Genomic DNA, 17,989 nt, shown 5'->3' with positions numbered 1-17,989 from the left:
TAAAATCAAATACTATATGTATTTATACATTCCTAATAAGTTCTAACATATCGAACATAAATCTTAAGGCATATCAAATTAAGAACATTCAATGTAAAGATACCACGTGAAAAAAAAGAACAAAATCAAGTTTCGATTAAATTTGAAATAGATAAATCAAATTTAATTTAATTCGATCAGAAATTCAATTAATTGATTTCTTACTCACTCCTAATTAAAGACATCTAGGGATAAATGGATGTGAGAAATTAAATAAGTAGAAGATGGTGTCTATGGTGTGGAGGTAAATGGAAAAGACAAATTAAACAAGCATTGAAGGTGTCTTGGTTGAGTGTAAGACATTGTACAATACTCTTTTTTATTTCCTTTTGATAATAAGACATTGTACGGTATTAGCACGAAAGTTTATTAAATCTTTTTATCAATCAATTTATTGTGTTTCATTTTTAAAATTTTTAATAAATTAATAAGATGTTGTACGATACAAGCATGAAAGTTTTCTAAACCTTTTATCAATCAAGTTATAATTTTTCTTTTTAATAAATTCTGTAGAGTCCCGTTTAACCGTTTAAGTAACGGATTAAAATCTAGGTGTATGAAAGTTTACACGTACCACGCGGGGATTATTAAACACCCCGCCGCTACAGTCCCCATTTTCATAGGCGAAATGGCTCTTTTTTCTCAACCGGTCCCTGTTTGGGAAACGAGTTCTTGATTATGGTGGCGGTAGTAGAAACGTTGGATCCTTTGCTGCCTTATCCTTTGTGCTTTGTCCTGAGCTCTGCGTATCTCATGACAACAATTCATAAGCATATCATAGAAAATGACTCAACAGCTCATATGAATGAACGGAATAAGTTTATAGAATCTCTTTGCCAGCTTTGACACTATTTCTTTGTCTTTTGAGTTCATGTCTTTCTTCTACCTAGAGGAAAAGCCAGGTTGTTAGGCACCTTCGCTCACCAGACCCCTGTTACATATCTGTATTAATATCTGATGTGAGAGCCCAGTTGTTCAATTTGCTTGATTTTGGGGTTTTTATTCGATTTTTGGAAGATGGGTCTGGACGATTTGGCCGTTGAGAAGAAGAGAGTTGTGGTTATTGGTGGCGGAGCTGCGGGTTCTCTGGCAGCTAAGACCCTTCAAAACTATGCAGATGTTTACCTGATTGATACGTAAGCCACACCTGACATCACTCTCTCATTCCCTCGTAGATACTTAATTTTGGATCGGGGCATGAGGCAAAATTGTTAACTTTTCTCCTCTTTTGTAGAAATATGGTGTTTTTTAATTGTAATTTCCTTTTGTTCTATGAGGACTTCCTCTATTGGATTTTAATTATGTTTCAGTAATATGCATCTGCTGCATGCTGTTTGATTAGTCAAATCGAGTTACATCTTTGGGTGGTATTGCATTAAGTGCTTAATTTACTTTCCAAAGGAATAAGCCTAGGAAGCTTTTGTTTTGTAGTGACATGGACGAACCGCTAATTGATTTCATTTGGAAGGTGATTTAAGGGTAAGCAAGGAAACTTTTTATAATTGACAAGAATTGTATAGTCATTTTTAAATAATTTGCTTAAGTTCTGGAGAAATGTCAGGTGGTTTTGTTAATTTCTTCTCGGTTGAAAAATGCAATTTCTCCTGCACATCCTCTCCATGTTCAGGAGCAATGTCAGGTTCACCAATACCAGGTTCAGAGCAGAGTTTAATTTCCTAAATGCAAATTATGCATGTTTACAGCTTAAGACACTGATCTTGATAATGGAGGTGCTAAATATGGCTCCATCTAATTTGGGTGGTTTTGTGCTTAGGATTGGGAACGGAGGCTAATTATTCTCAGTGTTCTATCTATCTTTGATAGGTATGGCTTAGAAAATTCAGGGATCAAATGCTTAATTACAACGATCATAGTCCTACTATTTGTAGTTGGTTGTCACTTTTATTAGCAATTTGCCAAAAATATATGAGCAAATAAAGTTTCTATCTTCTTTTTATATTCAGATATTATTGAATAGATGTTGGTTTCAGCCCTATAACCAAATTCCATTCTAATTTAGTAGTCTTTACTCAATGTTAACTCCAGAATGTGTAGTGAACTGGCTCTACTTCTTAAATGCCAAATCATTTTACATGTCTACAAGGGCATCGAAGTGTCTGAATTTTTGATCTTCTAAACTAAGGATGCTATGACAGTACTGGAGACAGGGAAAGGGGTAGGGCAAACGAACTGCAACATTAATCTAGTATTCAACCTTTATAGGTATCTAAGATACATAAAACTCGCATCTCTCAAGTTTGAGACTAGCATGAAGTGATCAGCTGTCAATCCATCCTCTACCTTGATAAAACCATTTTAATTCCTTTTGGTTCTATTTGCTTTATTGAAACTTCACTAATGAAAGCTGCAAAATATCAACAGGAAAGAGTATTTTGAAATCACCTGGGCAAGCTTGAGATCAATGGTTGAACCTTCATTTGCGAGAAGATCGTTAATTAATCATGTAGAATACCTGCCTAAAGCACACGTCGTCGCAACCACTGCAGTTGATCTCACAGACAGTGAAGTCCTGACCACAGAAGGACGCATGGTAGCTTATGATTATCTTGTAATTGCCACAGGCCACATGGGTGATGGCCCCAGCACAAAGGCTGAGAAGCTTAATTACTACCAAGCAGGTAAAACAATGGATGACTTAAATGTATAGCATTTGCATTGTCTCAGACTTCATAGTTAAATGATTGATCCATTTGCTTTTTCCCATTGCTACATTCTCTGTCTTTCTATAACTACAGTCCTCCTATAGTTGCTGGAAGGCTTAGTGTTACTTGGGTTGGGTGATACCTAACTTACAAGTTTTATTTACCAGTCAAAACTCTTGCCCGTGTGCGAAATGAGAAACTGAGGATTAAAAGTGTCTTTTAGCCATCAGAACGTGCATGCTGGTCTACACGTTATTGAGGTTGAGGCAATTGGTTTCATAGTTTCTTTTACATTCTTGACTTTCTGTATTGCCCTACATTTATCTTCTACAAGATATTCTGATGCTTGCTTCTTCTGATGTTAACATTCATCTACTCTCTGTATCTTATTATATATACTTTGATGTACTTGAGATACATTTCCTCTAGCTCCTGAAAAGGACACTATATGAACTGGATTAATGATTCTGACAAGGCCTGTTGATTGGTTTAGTTTTTGAATCCTAGACTTTCATATGTTAATAGTATTCAAGGAATAAGACCTATCTCTATTGGAGCATAGAGAAATTGACTGCATGCTTATTTCAAATTTTGAATTTAGGAATGCAGATGAAAACTAGGAAACGGCTTAAATATAGACATGAATTAGTAGACTGTTGAAGCCTGCTGTTTTTTCCTAGCAGAAAAGTGATATTAATTGCTGTAAGTTAACTGTTGAATGCCGATTACCTAATATTTAAATGTTTAAAAATTTTCCTTTTTTTCTTTTTCTATACTATCGCTTGTTAAGTTTACAGTGACTCTAAAGAAACTTGCTGTTTTAGTTGCCGGTTGGTCATCAATTTACTTTTTCTTCTTACAGAACATGAGAAGATAAGTTCTGCAAACTCAATATTGATAATTGGCGGGGGGCCAACTGGTGTAGAACTTGCTGGTGAAATAGCTGTGGATTTTCCTGATAAGAAGGTGACACTGGTTCATCGGGGATCTAGGTTGTTAGAGTTTATTGGAGAAAGGGCAGGAAAAAAGGCACTTGATTGGTTGATCTCAAAGAATGTTGAAGTCATCCTGGGGCAGTCAGTTAACTTGAATGAAAGTTCAAATGGCGTTTATCAAACATCTGCCGGAGAAACCATCGAGGCTGATTGCCACTTTATCTGCATAGGCAAGCCAGTTGCTTCATCCTGGCTAAAGAAGACTACTTTTGGTGACAGGGTGGATGTCCATGGAAAGTTAATGGTGGATGCAAATTTGAGAGTCAAAGGTCACAAGAATGTGTTTGGTATTGGTGATGTCACTGATATTCCTGTAAGTATATCTACCTCTTTAAACAAACTATTCTTGTGGACGTGGGGTTACTCTCTATTGCCGTAGTTCTGTCAAAATTTATTTTTTCTGGTTGTAACAAATAGATGTTTCAATTCTGCTTGAAATTGATTTTTGAAACAGCGGCTAGAACTGCCCACAACCCATCTGTCCCCACTTTCTACAAGCTTAGAAGAAGAGATTACCATGTGTCAACGGTTACTTTATCTCTCAAAAGAAAACTGGAATCGGCTTTGGAATGTCGTAGGTTTCACGTTAGGGTTAACAAAGAATTCCAGAAAAGGTGACCTGAGAATAGCACCTTGTCAGCATTTATGGATTCTACTCGAGGAATGACGGAAATTTTCAATTTGAGTACTTCCATCGAACTGCATCTAGCTAGTTAACTCTAGATACTGATTTTCCACTGACAGTAATCATACAATACAAGAGCTTCTTTGCTCTGGGGAAACTTATCCTGCCATCAAGGCTTTAGTATTTCTTTTCATCTACTGCGGTTATCAAATGCAACAGAAGATGTAGTCATGCTCTCTAATTGACTTGTAGACTCATTTAAATCACTTGCAATATCTTTCTTGCACATATGTTTGCGAGCATTATCCTATCCTGTAGCAAGATGTCCTTACCGAACCGCATCTTCATTCAGGAACTCAAACAAGGCTACCTGGCTGAACAGCATGCTTTGGTGGCTGCTAAGAATGTGAAGCTGTTGATAAAAGGAGAAAACGAGAAGAGATTGGCAACGTATAAGCCTGCTTCATCAGCATTGGCAATCGTTTCACTGGGGAGAAGAGAAGCAGTGGCTCAAATTTTTTGTATAACCATTGTTGGGCGCCTGCCTGGCTTGATAAAATCTGGGGACTTATTTGTTGGGAAGACGAGAAAACAACTAGGCCTAAGCTCCAATGTTGACTAGGATGCTTACTTTTGTGTTCACGTGAATTTGTCAAAGTGCAATCTGTAAGTTTATAAAATGCTCACTGTATAATTATTGCTTTGGGAGAAGGCAAATTCTCCAATTCTGCAACCAGTTAGATCAATAAGCTCTCAAGAAACGCCATAAGTGGTATATTAGAAAGCCATTTTCCCTAAACAAATTTTTACGTTTTTCATAAACACATTTTTCAATTATATTAAATCATTACAGTGCATTTTTCTACAAAAATTTTAGAAAATAGCAATCCAAGCGGAGCCTAAACTACTTGCTATGGAAAAAAGAAAAAAAGAAACTTTTCTAGCAAATTAAATGGTAATGGTAATATTGGAATAATGGAATGTAAACATTTATTTTTTTTCCTCCTTTTATTCTGTATAATACTTGATTTGAAATTCCAAAAAAAAAAAAAAAAACTGGAATTTGTGCATGAGAGTACTATTTAAAGCTGCTTTCCGAATGCGGTGTGGTGTACAACCTGCGGATTGTTGTGTACATTGACACGTGCTGTGCACATGCAGAGGCCGGCAATGGCTTCAATCTGCAAAGGCAGTAGAGTCAAATTTATACTATTAGTATATACTATTAGTACCAGTAGTGTATTTTCTTGGAAGTTCCCATTTGCTTCCTTCCATAACGAATCGTAAGAGTTAAGTCTTTAGATACGTACGTTTCCTTGGATTGACGAAGAAAATACTACAGAAAATTCCCAAAGGTCGTTATAGTAAAAAGCCGTAATCAAAATTCCCCTCAATTTCCCTCTCCGCTTATCTAACTTAACATTCTATCTCTTCCTTGTACGCTTTTAATTTGGGTATCATCTTCGATCTTCTCCTTCGAATTCGGATATTGCCTCAAATTTTTTTTTTAAAAAAAAACCCTAATTTTGTCTGCAAGTAAGAAAAGTTTCACCGGAAAGGAATTGCAGAGAGCCACAGGGGAAGATGAAGAGAGTCTTTGGTGTCAAGAAGGACAAAGAACCTCCACCCTCCATCAACGACGCCTCCGATCGGGTATCTTTTCTTCTCCTTACCCTCTTCTTCTCTTCTATTTAAAGTTTCTTTACACCTTAGTCAAAGTTTTGTTTACGTATATACCAGCATTTCTCCAATTTGTTTGTTAGAGGAGTTGCAGCTTTTGTTGTTCTTTCTTTACGATCCAATTTTACTTAATTAGGGGCGCGAATTGCTTGTTAGCCGATTTTAGCATGGTTGAAGTGGAAGATTTGTTGTTAATTCGAAATGGAATTGTGCAATGATTGTTAACTACTCTCGAATAGTTGTTCGATTCTATTCTGTAGTTAGTTTCATTAATAGATATTCTAGTGTGTGTTGGATGTTTTCATCTACTATTACATTTGGATGGCCGTGTTTTCTAAGGATTTTCTCAATTCTCAGTTTTCTGGAATGCTATAAACAGACTGCATTGATAGAAGATGTAAATCCATTGAAGTAAGGAAACGAAGAGCTTAAAGAAATCTGAATGTGAATGCACTACCTTGATATTTTGTTTTCATAGGATTCTTGTGCTTTGAGAGTTATTTATAGTTAGATCTGTCGTATATTAGCCAATTTAAACCCCAAAATTTTGTGATGCCAATCTTGAATCCGCCCTGGATGTTTGTCTTTGACATTATGAACTTAAAAGACATGAAGAATGACCGGGAGCCGAAGTTGCATCTCAATTTGTTTATATACACAATAAAGGTTAACTCACAAGTGCTTTTTATAATATAGCTAAGTTATATTTTTGGCGTTGGGTTGTGTATTAACTACATATTCTGACAACTTGTGTTGGTTCTCATGAGTGGGCCATTTAATAGCCTTGTTCTTTCATTTGTTCAATTTTATGTTTTAGTGGCTATCTGGCTTTTTGTCATAGCTTCTTATTTGTCCTCAGAGGCGACTTACTGTATATGCACTTGCATATTTTTTCCAGATAACTAAAAGGGGTGACACAGTTGAGGATAAGATTAAGAAGCTTGATGCTGAACTTGCAAGGTATAGAGAGCAGTTGAAGAAAACTCGACCTGGTCCAGCTCAAGAAGCCATCAAAGCACGTGCAATGAGGGTTCTTAAGCAGAAGAGAATGTCAGTGATCTTCTTGGCTTTTTAATTAAATAACAATTAGAATTTGAATTAGAAATCACAGGCTTTTCTGGGGTGTGTCTGTGTCGATGCATTAGTCTCTCACGGATAATCAGACCTTAGGAGAGTTGTTATGTTTTAATGAAATATACGTACAAGCTTTCGTGTTTTCCATGTTAAAATCTTCGTCATCAGTAACTGGGCCATTCAGTCTGCAGTGCAAGTGTTGCCTTTGTAGAACATAGAGGCAGCTTCTAGTGCTTGTTTTTCGATTTTTTAACAGGAAGACCTTTCTGCACTGAAGCATGTTTGAACTGTTTGAGATAAGCTAATCTTGAAACTTTCTGGTTTAAAACCTGTTTGAAGATGATTGCTTCTTCTTTTTTCCTGTTATATAGAATGTCATTAGCTGGATGAACTTCTTTTGGACATAGCACCATCAGTATAGCTGTTTTAGTAAACCTTTCTCTTATTAAATGTTTAAAGAAGAAGTTTGTGTAGTATTTATTTTACAGAAACTTTGAAGATTTAACAACATGCATGTTATGTATTTCTAAGAGGACATAGTGCTACATTACTATATAAATGCTTTATCATTTTTCTAACTGATTAAAAGTGGCAAAGAAAATAAAGCTTTTAATAAGGCATGCATATGAAGTCTAAAAAGAAGTAGATTCTCAGTCAGTGGACCCTTGGGCACTTTTTGTTGCAGTTGTTTGTGCGACTTAAACTCATTTTATTCTCCACATCTTATATATGCCTGCATATCTTGAAATGATAGTTAAGTGATGCATCTGCAACTATTGACATTTTGTTGACAGGTATGAAGGTCAACGAGATATGCTGTATAACCAGACTTTTAACCTTGACCAAGTTGCCTTTGCAGCTGAGGGAATTAAAGATGCTCAACAAACAGTATGTCTTAGGAAGCTTTGATTTTATTTTATCATTTTCAACCAAATTGGGTCGATCATATCCTAGGTTGCTCTAGGCAGCTGTATAGAGTGCATGTTGGCTAGCATGTTTCTGACTTTGTGATGTTCTAAATTGAGCGGATTCATATGTCATCGTAAAGGATACATATATGAGCTTGTTCTTTTGTCTCTGTTTGTGATTGTTAAACAAAACTGCCACTTCATTGTGATGAATGAGAAGTTTTATATCCCTGCAACCATAAGATAGAGGGTAATGTAAAATTCAACTTGATATGTTTGTTAGCCTACAAGCACGTTAACATTAAGTTTGTGATTAGTGATAGTTTGTATTAGAAATTAAAGATTTATTCCATGTTTAATCAAGTTCATTCCTTTTAAGCTGCACTAAATTCACGTTAGCATGTCTTTTTCTTGGTAGCGCCCTAGCGGGCAGAGTTCAAGACTTGTCAGATGGAGCTTGTTTTCTAACCTGATTGGCACCTGCTGCCTACCTCCTTAGAGGTAGGGGAACCATTTATGTGGAGGAGGAGGTTTTTTAATATTAAATATGTGATTTTCCTTGGGTCAAGAGTTCCTTGTACATGTTTCCCACAACGTACAGTTTGAGTTTGAGATGGGTCATTTCAAGAGCATATTTGGCATTTAATCCAATAATTTAAGGAGTTAAACTACCAATGACCCATGTTCTTTCATTGTTGCAGATGTCAGCTTTGAAGTCAGCTAACAAAGAATTGAAAGGGATGATGAAGACAGTGAAGATTCAAGACATAGATGTTCGTACTTACTAACTACTTTTTTTTGGTTTCATAACTATGCAATCTTCTTTCTTTCTTTCTTTTGTTTTTCTTCCTTTTTTTCCGGTTATCAATGGAACAAGTCTTTTTATCTCTAATGATCCTTTTTCTGCAGAACTTGCAAGATGAGATGATGGACTTGATGGATGTTAGTAATGAGATTCAAGAGACTCTTGGTAGGAGCTACAGTGTACCTGATGACATTGATGAGGAGGAACTGATGGGTGGTAAGATTTGCTCCCCTGGCTTCCTTCCCAAGCAGGAAAGAAGAAACGAAAACTGTTTCTTCTTTTCCCTCTTTTCCTTCTTGTCTGTTCCACTTTGGGTTATGATTTGTTACTTCTCTATGGAGCTCATAGGCTTGACAATTCACTTTTTATGCGAGTTTTAGTGAGAAAGCACCAGAAGTTTAAGTTATATGTAATTGGGAGAATGGTTACAAACAACATTTTGTCCATCTATCATGCAGAGCTCGATGCTCTGGAAGCAGACATGGGAATGGAGACTGAAAGTGATGGGGTGCCTGCGTATCTTCAACCCGACAAGGAACCTAATCTGGAAGAAGAGCTAAACCTACCACCTGCTCCAACTGGGCATGCACCCGTGCCACCTGGCAGAGCACAGGTAAATTGGGCTGAAGAGAAGCCTGGAAATTATTGTTTTCCTCCCTCTTTCCCCTTTATATCTGGGTGAGCACAGACACAGGAGGTATTTTGTCTCTATGAGCAATTTGTTGGAGGTGGTACTTTGTCAGAGAGGGAGAGAAGAAATGGAGAAAGGAATCTTTGTTAGTTAAATTGTAGTTTCTCAATTCGGTTAAGAGGGAAAAGTTCTATTCGCCAATTTCTCTACCAGATATTGTAAAATATATGCTATTACAGGATTAGAAAGGATATTTGTAAGATGCAGATAAGAGATGAGACAAAACAAGGCCAAATACAAGCATCACAGTACAAATAGTTTGAAATATATATATATATATATAGTGACATCTACTTTAACCTGGGTTGTTTTCAATAAAAAATCTAGTTGAGGGTTGAGGGTGGGAAATATTGCTTATGAAGTTAATATACTTGTGTTGGCTTGTGCAGTTTTCTTGTATGCTACGTGTCCTTTTTGTTTGACTCCAAATTTATCTTTAATTGTGCTGGACAGGATGAGGACGAGCTAGGTTTACCTGCTGTTCCTCATGCATCACTTCGTGGTTAGAGGCAGAGCTGGTTGTGGTTAAGAATTGTTGTCAGTGCTTTGACGGTGTCCAGGCAAGAGGTGTTCTTTGGGGGATGACTACTACTGTATACATATGTGCAGCTTTGATCTTTGATTGTCATTTTGCTATTCCAGCTTTGGGATGCTGATAATTCATTCTGTTCTGAATAATGGACTCGTATTTGAGTATATTATTGTGTATCTCCTCACGTGCGGAGAAATTGCAGAAAAGAATGAAGATAATCCTTGGATGGCTGAATTTCTCTGTACATTTACTTTTTTTTTTTCTCAGATTTTTTCACGAGTCAAGTTGAATGCGCCTGACTCTTTCATGCATGTATGCCCTCTTTGGTGCGTGCCTTCCTTTCCTTGCTAATAATAATAATTCTTCGTTTTCCTCGGCTGTATGGTAACAGAGCAATGCAAAGACAATCACAAAAGGTCAAAGTACAAAAAGCGTCAGCATGAATATGGAGTACAAAGATATTGAATGCATCCCATGATGTCGAACTCCATCAGTCAATGATTCTGGCAGTACATATCACGCGAAATTAGTGTAGACAAAGGCAAAATGTGATGCTCGCATAACAGGGCCATCTTTCGAAGGGGTCTTCTCGGTCACTAAATTCGTTATCCTAGCATAACTTCGAGACTCAAAATGCTGGATTTATGGGTTCTAGTTGGAGGTGAATCAATGACTAGAACAACTACTACATAAAATCCTCATTTGCTACAAAGTAAAGTGCAACTGTCAATTGTACTAACTTTCTCTAGCTAAGATCAAGTTTTCCCATGTCTAACATTTGCCAAGTTGCCTCTGCACTTGCTAACTCCGCAGGAGAGCTTAAACTGAAATTGGTGCTGACCTTGCTGCCATGGGCATGAGCTAAATAAGTTTTTAACCTCTCCATTTCTTTTCTTAGAGACTTGTACTGGCCTGCAGAAGGTAACAAGGTACTAAAATTAAAAAAAAAAAAAAAAAAAAAAATTTAATTAAAATCATGCTAAGCCCTCCATCATAACATTTTTTTTTTCAACAGCCTGAATCAGACTTTTGTTGTTTTATAAACCTAATCATAACATTTGTATCACCGACAATGATGGCTTGAAGGCAAACCATAGAATCATAGAACTTTTTACATTACAGCCATTTTTTAAGACTTCAAGAGAACTAAAACAAGAAAATGCGATAAATATGTGGGGAGTGCATTGGATGTGGCATCACGATGTACAATCAGAAGAAAACATCCCCCCAGAATTTGGGGTTTTTTGGGCCTCACTGTGTTTGTGTCCCCAAAGCAACCTCCCAACACCAACACCCCCCCCCCCCAACAAAAACCCCGGCCCTCCAAAACAAAGAAAAAGAAAAAGAAACCCTACCATCAACAATTTGTTTTTCATGTTGTAGTCTGAGTGCTCGTTGCTTTAGTTTGTTGTTTTCCAATGATAAGGCAAGACGCTGCTGAACCAGCGAGGCAACCTTGGAAGCCATATCCATCTCCACTTTCTGCAACATTAAATGCTTAATCTATTACCAGATGAAAATTTATAACAGCAGGCACATGAGCCTTAAGACAATAATAAATTCCATACAAGTAACGCCATAAGGTTAGGCATGTTGCTAACTGGTCCACCAATAGTGTTTGCCGCAGTTCAGAAACTTATTATCAACTAATAGTCTTTACTTGCTGATTCCACTTAATAAACAATCTTCTAAACAATTCACATTGAGAAACTAATGCTACCATAGATAACAGGAAATCGTTTGACCGTCCAAATATGCTCGGTAAAGACTATATAAGAGAACTAGATACAGCATGTAATATTTTTACAGCTATTTCTTTGCGGACAGAGAGTACCTGAAGAATGTTAACAGTTCTTTCCAGTTCAGCAATATATTGGAGTTTGCGGACCCGAGATCGCTGCCCAGGGTATCTGTACATACATCAATCAACATTGTTTAATCCTCAGGAAATAGTGTGCCTTGAAATCAGAAAACTAATTCAGAAAATTTGAAGCGGGAATGGCAACTTGCAACAATTTCCACAGTTATGGATGGTTATGCTGCTGAAGAATTACTTACTTCGTGCTCATACAAGAGCGACCGAAAAACATAAGAAAGTTCAAAAAGACAAAAAAGGGGGAAAATTTAAGAATTAGTCTGCTCACACAAATTGGGCCTTCCGTGTGCAACTTTTGCAGAAAGAAAGACATGACAAAATGCTGCTTTTACATTGGTCCGTTTCAATGGGGCAACCTTTTCTTTTCTTTTTTTTTTGGGGGGGGGTGTTCAAGACCTCCTACTTACAATCCCTCCTACCTTACCACCCAACCTTCCCCCCCCCCTCCAATGGAGTACCTTTATTACTATCATATCAACAAACACAGATATTTTCTACATCACAATAGAAAATATTACAATCATTAGTTGAACAAATAATTCAAATTTTTGGAAAAGTTAAAAGAAAAGAGAAGCTTCCCAGGTAATCAACAGATGAATTAACAGAACTGAGAAGCATGACACTATTTCAGTGCATTAATTTGAAGACAAAGCAAGAGCCAAAACATGGTGGTCAAAATATTCGGGATCCAAATTTATAGTAAAAGTCTACTTTACAGAGTTCAAAGCCTTTGCTGATGATTTACACCCATGCCAAAGATATAGAGGTCACATCACGTCTAGTAAAAAAGATCACAACATGAAGCCTGGGAAAATGAGAGTGTCAGATATTTACGAAGTATTAACAACAGTTAGTACTTTGATCATTCTTAAAGAGAGACCGGTTTTAGTCACTGGTAGATTTAATAATTAAAAAAAGTTTGAGAACAATCAGTTCAACTCAACTAAGTCAACATTTAATCAATCAATTAGGTATACATCATTCTTAAAAATCCTGCCTTGACTCTTATCTGATGAAATTTGTATCACTCCTCCACGTTCTCTTTTCTTAGATGTCTCATGATTGTATGTAATAGCGATTTCAACAAAATTAACAAACTTTGATGCAACTTTTCTCATTGCAAAATATTCTAAAACTTCAGGTATGTAAAGAAGAATGAGAAGCTTAAGTTACTGCAAACAATCTCCAAAAGAAAGAAATATGTCATTCATTTGTTCTTAAACCTGCATTCTCCATTGAAGCGGACAGTTATGGATTCTTATCTTGGCTAATCTCAGGTTCTACATTTTAATTCATTGCAAACCATAGTTGGTGGCAGCTATGCATGATTGCAGACATTTTACTTGTCAGATGTTCTATTCATCGTATTAATAAAGATCTCCTCCATAAAATCCATATTCAACTTAAAAGTATTTCAACATCCAAGATGCAACAATTTACCATACAAACAAATAGCCAGAAAAGGTATAGAAACTTGGCATATAAATTGCATAGCTGGAGCGGACAACATATAGTAGATTATGTAAAACATGAAGTTAATTAAGCAAAAAGTCTAAGTTGCAGGACACGTAACCCGGTCCATAGTTGACCAGTGACTTTTGCATAATAGGATTAAAGGCATTGCGACGATGTACATAACCATTAGATACAGTTAAACACCATTACATACAGTAATCAGAATTTGTAACCACTTAGAACCATCGAAACTGCTCTTACGTTGATGGGAGCAAAACTTAGGTGAAAGGGCATAACCAAGTCTAGTGCTTACTCAAATGCAATATAAAAAATAAGTTATGTGATGTAACTTCTACCAGATGGACAAGATTAAAATGCACCAAGCAGCTTATGTTAGATAATGGTTCGTGGGTGCTGGGGGACCATAATCATAATGGAATTTGTTTCTCTGAAAAAGGAGCGTGTTAGTCCAGAATCAAACCGTTTAACTGGCTTCATCTCAGCAATCATCTCCCCAGCTGAACCACGAGTATCTTCCACTGACTCCAAATTAGCAGCTCCAGAGGCACAGATGCTGTCATTTAAATGCCACAAATGTTCGTGAGAGACATATTCTGACAATGCAGAAACTATTGCATTCTCAGGGAAGGATATTTTTCCTTTTGCACGAGGAGAATTTGGGCCATATATAGAAGCAGACTCCAAGCTTCCATCACTTTCACAAGAGGCAGGAGTATCACTTCCACTAAGCTGATTTATACTTGCTAACGGAACATGATCATCCAAAAGGGTCAAGGAATCACTAGCTGATCGGCGATGTAATATGTAGCCAGAATTTGAGTCTGAATCATCCAGTAGGTCATCAAGCCAGGCCGGCTTCTCCTCTCCAATGGAGCTTTGAGACACAGACTTGTGGTGCCGAGTATGCAAATAAATGTGATTATCCAAGGTTGGCAAAGCAGGGTCATGCCTGCTGATCGTTTTCTTTTGAAAAGGGCATCGAGGAGGAAGATGAGCTTGCCTTGACATGCTGAACTAAACTACCAGCTGAGCATCACAGTCTAATAGATATTATTCACATTTTAGCTTCTGTTTGCCTCTTAAACAGACTATACAGCATCCCTTAATCCTCTCTTTATGCCATCATCCTACACCTACCTAGTTGGTAAAAAGAATTACAAAAGCAAAAGAAAATTATGCAGCTATAAGAAAAGTGACAAACTGACTTACAAATCCCTAAAGAGTATAACTCTTGCATCTTTATGGTTATTCAAAATGCACGTAAACGACTTTCAAAACCTTAGTAGAATTGTTTTGAAGCTTAAATTTCAGAGATCTTTCTTGTTCAAATCTTTCAATTGAAGGAGGATTGTAGGATAGAAATGAGCTCAAGACAGCTTCAAAAGGTCCGACATCATTACTAAATAAAAAACCTTTGTTTATTAAAAAAACCGAAAAAATACCTATATACCCCAAATGAAAATTATGTCGCTCGAGTATAACCGTTACAGAAACAAAAGAGATGAAAGAAGGAGCTATGCTCATCATATTTTGTGATTGAAAAATAGAGAAACGTGGGATTAGTTTTTTGGATGCAACAGTTAACGCAGACACCCAACAATTGCAGTGCAGAAAAGAATCTGAGAAAATCGCTAATACAAGTAAAATAAAAAGTTAAAAGAAAGGAGAGAAAAGAAAATTGTGAAACCTAACTAGTCCCTCTGATAAAGGCCAACCAACACTCCCCTGGGGGAGGAATGAAAAGAAGAGGAATCAAAAACACCAAGATAATCACTCAATTGGAGGTGAACCCTTTTTCTTTCATGCCAGTAAATTACGAGAAACACTAAAGACCACAACTTTTCGGTTTTCCTTCCCATTATCAAAAGTTCTCTCTGCAATTAAACACCAAATAATAAGAAACAAGCAACCAACAGCAATGATAGAGTCCAAAAAGGAAGAGAACAAAAAAAAATCCACACTAAAGATCTCATTTTTGTTTCATTGCAAAAAGATTTTTTTAAGTTCTACAAAATTGCAAAACTGAGGATTCTTAAACGACGTACCTCTTTAATGGGTTTCTCTGAATTATGGCCCAATAGTGGGATACAGTGACATGTAGCGGGCAAAAGAAAAATTGATGTGGTTGGCTTTACAGAGTAAAGATTGAAACTTCGAAATGCACAAAACAGGCTGGAAGTGTTGGTAGCAAATGTGAGGGAGGGAGTGAGTCCAGTGGCATTGGAGGAGTGTACGGAGTGAATGGTGATTGAGTTGTAAACAGCTCAGCTGAGCTTTCACTTTTTTGGATGCTATGTACGATATTCTACATCTACTACTGGCTATAAGTGTTGCTGAGGGAGGAAGAAAAGAGAGAAAATGTGTGGGGGGCAATTGTGCATGGCGGGCTTTGATTTGATTAATTACTGCAACTAGGATCTTGGAATTGACTATTCAGGCCTACAGTCTCATTCCAACAAGTTTAGGACTAATGATCTCATGAGTCATGTCCTTAGATATTTACCAACTCGTTTTCAAATCATGAGAAATTTGTCCCACTTCGGCGTTCCTTCTAATTTTTTTGTTTCTATTGGTCATCATTATTGGCTGCGAGCCCTGCGACAACAAATTTTCTTGATCATCTGATCTTGACTTTTCCCACATGACATTCCATTGCTCTCATTTTTTATGGTTGTTGAACTTTTACTCTTTGTTTTATTTTTGGATAAAATACGAAGAATGAATTACATATCAGGAGAAGAAAAGGTTCATAGATAAACAGTTATTAACAGTAAAGGTTGAAGAGGAGGAGGAGCTCAAACTCCAGCAACTTTCATCAGTTATGAAAGAATGTTGACAGTCTATAATCGGGTGAAACTCTAGCACGTATGTGCTTTTATCCAAGCAGTGTTGCCAAAGATTTCGATGACTCGTTCTTTTCTTTTTCTTGGAAGGCGAATTTATCTTTTGTCATAATTCTCTGACGAGGCTTAGCACCTAAACTTACAGTTCAAATAGAAGTCTGTCTCTCTTTGTTCTTTTTTTTTTTTTTTTCATGAACACATTTTTTTAATAATTTTTTTATATTTTCCTACAAAAAATCTTAAAAATGGCAAGCAAAACACGGATTGACTCCTTTTTTATTTTTTTTAAGCAAATGATAATAAGAAAGGGAGTTTAAGAAGCATGGAGAAGAAATAGGAGATTTAACACAAAACTTAAGAAATAGGGAGAAAAAAGGGAATTTAAGAAGCAGGCCTGGTTGTGTTTGGATTGCATTTTTCATGATTTTTCATGGAAAAATTACTGTAGCGATTTGATGTATGTGAGGGAAAAAGGTAATAGGGAAATGTAATCACGGAAAACGATGTAATTTTCCAACGGAAAACCGCAATCCAAACAATATTTTTGAAATATAAAATAATTTAAAGGTGTTTGGTGTACATCATTTATAGAATTTAGGAGTAGAGTTTTTGGCTATTAAAGTACTTTTGTCATAAGTTCAAAATTGGGATTCTTAGAGCAAGTTTTATGTTTTAAAAAATAAAAAATTAACTTTAAAATTTTTTATTATAAATTCTGAACTAAATGAAAAGATAAATATGCTTTAGAATTTCAAAATTACGTATTATCAAATAGAAAAAGTACTTTTACAGGCATGCACCCAAGCAATATGATAAAGCATTTAATAAGTACTTTGTTTAGTTGTTACCAAAAAAAAAAAAAAAAAAAATCTAGTAACTGAAGTGTTTTTTGTAAGTCATTGCAACCCTAAATACTAGGTCTCAACATTAACTATTACACCACTTTTTATCATCGGCCGAATTCAATTTACTTATAGATTGCATATGCTAAACAAGAAGTATTATGTTTTTTTTCATAAATGAGAAGTCTCAAACTCGAAATTCAGAACCTTTCATTTGCACATTCTCTCCCCATTATGTCAATTTACATATGCTTGTTGAATTATGATTTATAATCACTAATTAATTAAAAGCTTGGTGAAGATAATGGTTTTTGTTTTTTGGTTATTTCATTTTATTGCTTAAATGCCTTCTGTGATTGTTTTTTAAAGTCCTGATTGTGTGGCTTTCCGAAAGTGGTTGCTAATCTAACAAGGGAAAATTTCACTAATCATTCCTCACATCTTGCGTATGTCAAATTTTTATGCCTCAAAATTAGGATGATGATCTATTTTAGTCCCTGACTCTTTTTTTTTTCCTTTTTTTTTTTTGGGTCTCTCGTCACTTTATGATGAAATTTGGCCGGAACAGGTCAGAAACTCATAAAGTAATCAATTTTTTTTAAAAAAAAATTGACAATTCACTTATCAAAGCTCACACCGAATTTATCTTTCTAAGACAAGGAATTGCTGAAATGAAGGGAAAATTTATTTCCAACTGCTGAAATTCTTTATCTTTTATTAATAACGAGTCCCCCGTCGTTAAACATTCTTAAAGCGTAGATATTTTAAGAAAGAGACAGATGAGTTTTGCATGAATACTTGAGATTAGCGGGTCTGCAACTTTGGATCACTGGGACCACAAAACTACATATAATATTTAAAAAATCCCACTCACTTTTCTGCGTGAGGATAAGTTCTTGTTCATTTTTTAATTCCTAGGACAAGTAGATGAGAGGTTGCG

At 36.2% G+C, this 17,989-nt stretch overlaps 3 protein-coding genes across 10 annotated transcripts; 2 read left to right on the top strand and 1 right to left on the bottom strand.

The window, feature by feature from the left end:
* The first annotated feature begins 573 nt into the window (after positions 1 to 573).
* Positions 574 to 5,055, top strand: LOC113730639 (uncharacterized). 5 transcript variants are annotated; one of them, XM_072078650.1, is made up of 7 exons: positions 579 to 1,175; positions 1,471 to 1,518; positions 1,601 to 1,693; positions 1,814 to 1,863; positions 2,422 to 2,678; positions 3,565 to 4,010; positions 4,675 to 5,055. In XM_072078650.1, the coding sequence occupies exons 5-7, from the start codon at positions 2,462 to 2,464 to the stop codon at positions 4,942 to 4,944; spliced, it is 933 nt and encodes a 310-aa protein (XP_071934751.1). In that variant the 5' UTR covers positions 579 to 1,175; positions 1,471 to 1,518; positions 1,601 to 1,693; positions 1,814 to 1,863; positions 2,422 to 2,461; the 3' UTR covers positions 4,945 to 5,055. The 5 variants fall into 5 exon arrangements, with proteins under 5 accessions (XP_027111274.1, XP_027111273.1, XP_071934751.1 ...); XM_027255473.2 differs by lacking the exon at positions 1,814 to 1,863 and having other exon boundaries at positions 574 to 1,175; XM_027255472.2 differs by lacking the exon at positions 1,814 to 1,863 and having other exon boundaries at positions 574 to 1,175; positions 1,471 to 1,693.
* A 490-nt stretch (positions 5,056 to 5,545) lies between these two features.
* Positions 5,546 to 10,246, top strand: LOC113730636 (vacuolar protein sorting-associated protein 60.2). Its single transcript, XM_027255469.2, has 7 exons — positions 5,546 to 5,975; positions 6,901 to 7,052; positions 7,871 to 7,964; positions 8,686 to 8,757; positions 8,894 to 9,005; positions 9,248 to 9,402; positions 9,934 to 10,246. The coding sequence occupies exons 1-7, from the start codon at positions 5,907 to 5,909 to the stop codon at positions 9,985 to 9,987; spliced, it is 708 nt and encodes a 235-aa protein (XP_027111270.2). The 5' UTR covers positions 5,546 to 5,906; the 3' UTR covers positions 9,988 to 10,246.
* A 189-nt stretch (positions 10,247 to 10,435) lies between these two features.
* Positions 10,436 to 15,730, bottom strand: LOC113730635 (basic leucine zipper 2). Of its 4 annotated transcripts, none has more exons than XM_027255467.2 (5): positions 15,410 to 15,725; positions 13,825 to 15,238; positions 11,847 to 11,922; positions 11,368 to 11,494; positions 10,436 to 10,924 (listed from the first exon to the last, which is right to left on the bottom strand). In XM_027255467.2, the coding sequence occupies exons 2-5, from the start codon at positions 14,370 to 14,372 to the stop codon at positions 10,758 to 10,760; spliced, it is 918 nt and encodes a 305-aa protein (XP_027111268.2). In that variant the 5' UTR covers positions 14,373 to 15,238; positions 15,410 to 15,725; the 3' UTR covers positions 10,436 to 10,757. The 4 variants fall into 4 exon arrangements, with proteins under 4 accessions (XP_027111268.2, XP_027111267.2, XP_027111269.2 ...); XM_027255466.2 differs by having other exon boundaries at positions 13,825 to 14,501; XM_027255468.2 differs by having other exon boundaries at positions 13,825 to 14,497.
* Positions 15,731 to 17,989: the final 2,259 nt, after the last annotated feature.

This window comes from Coffea arabica, chromosome 2e, assembly GCF_036785885.1.
Source record: "Coffea arabica cultivar ET-39 chromosome 2e, Coffea Arabica ET-39 HiFi, whole genome shotgun sequence".
In the NCBI taxonomy this organism is placed as follows: Eukaryota; Viridiplantae; Streptophyta; class Magnoliopsida; order Gentianales; family Rubiaceae; genus Coffea; species Coffea arabica.
The sequence above is the reverse complement of the archived record's forward strand: the minus strand, read 5'-3'. Positions and strand labels throughout refer to the sequence as shown.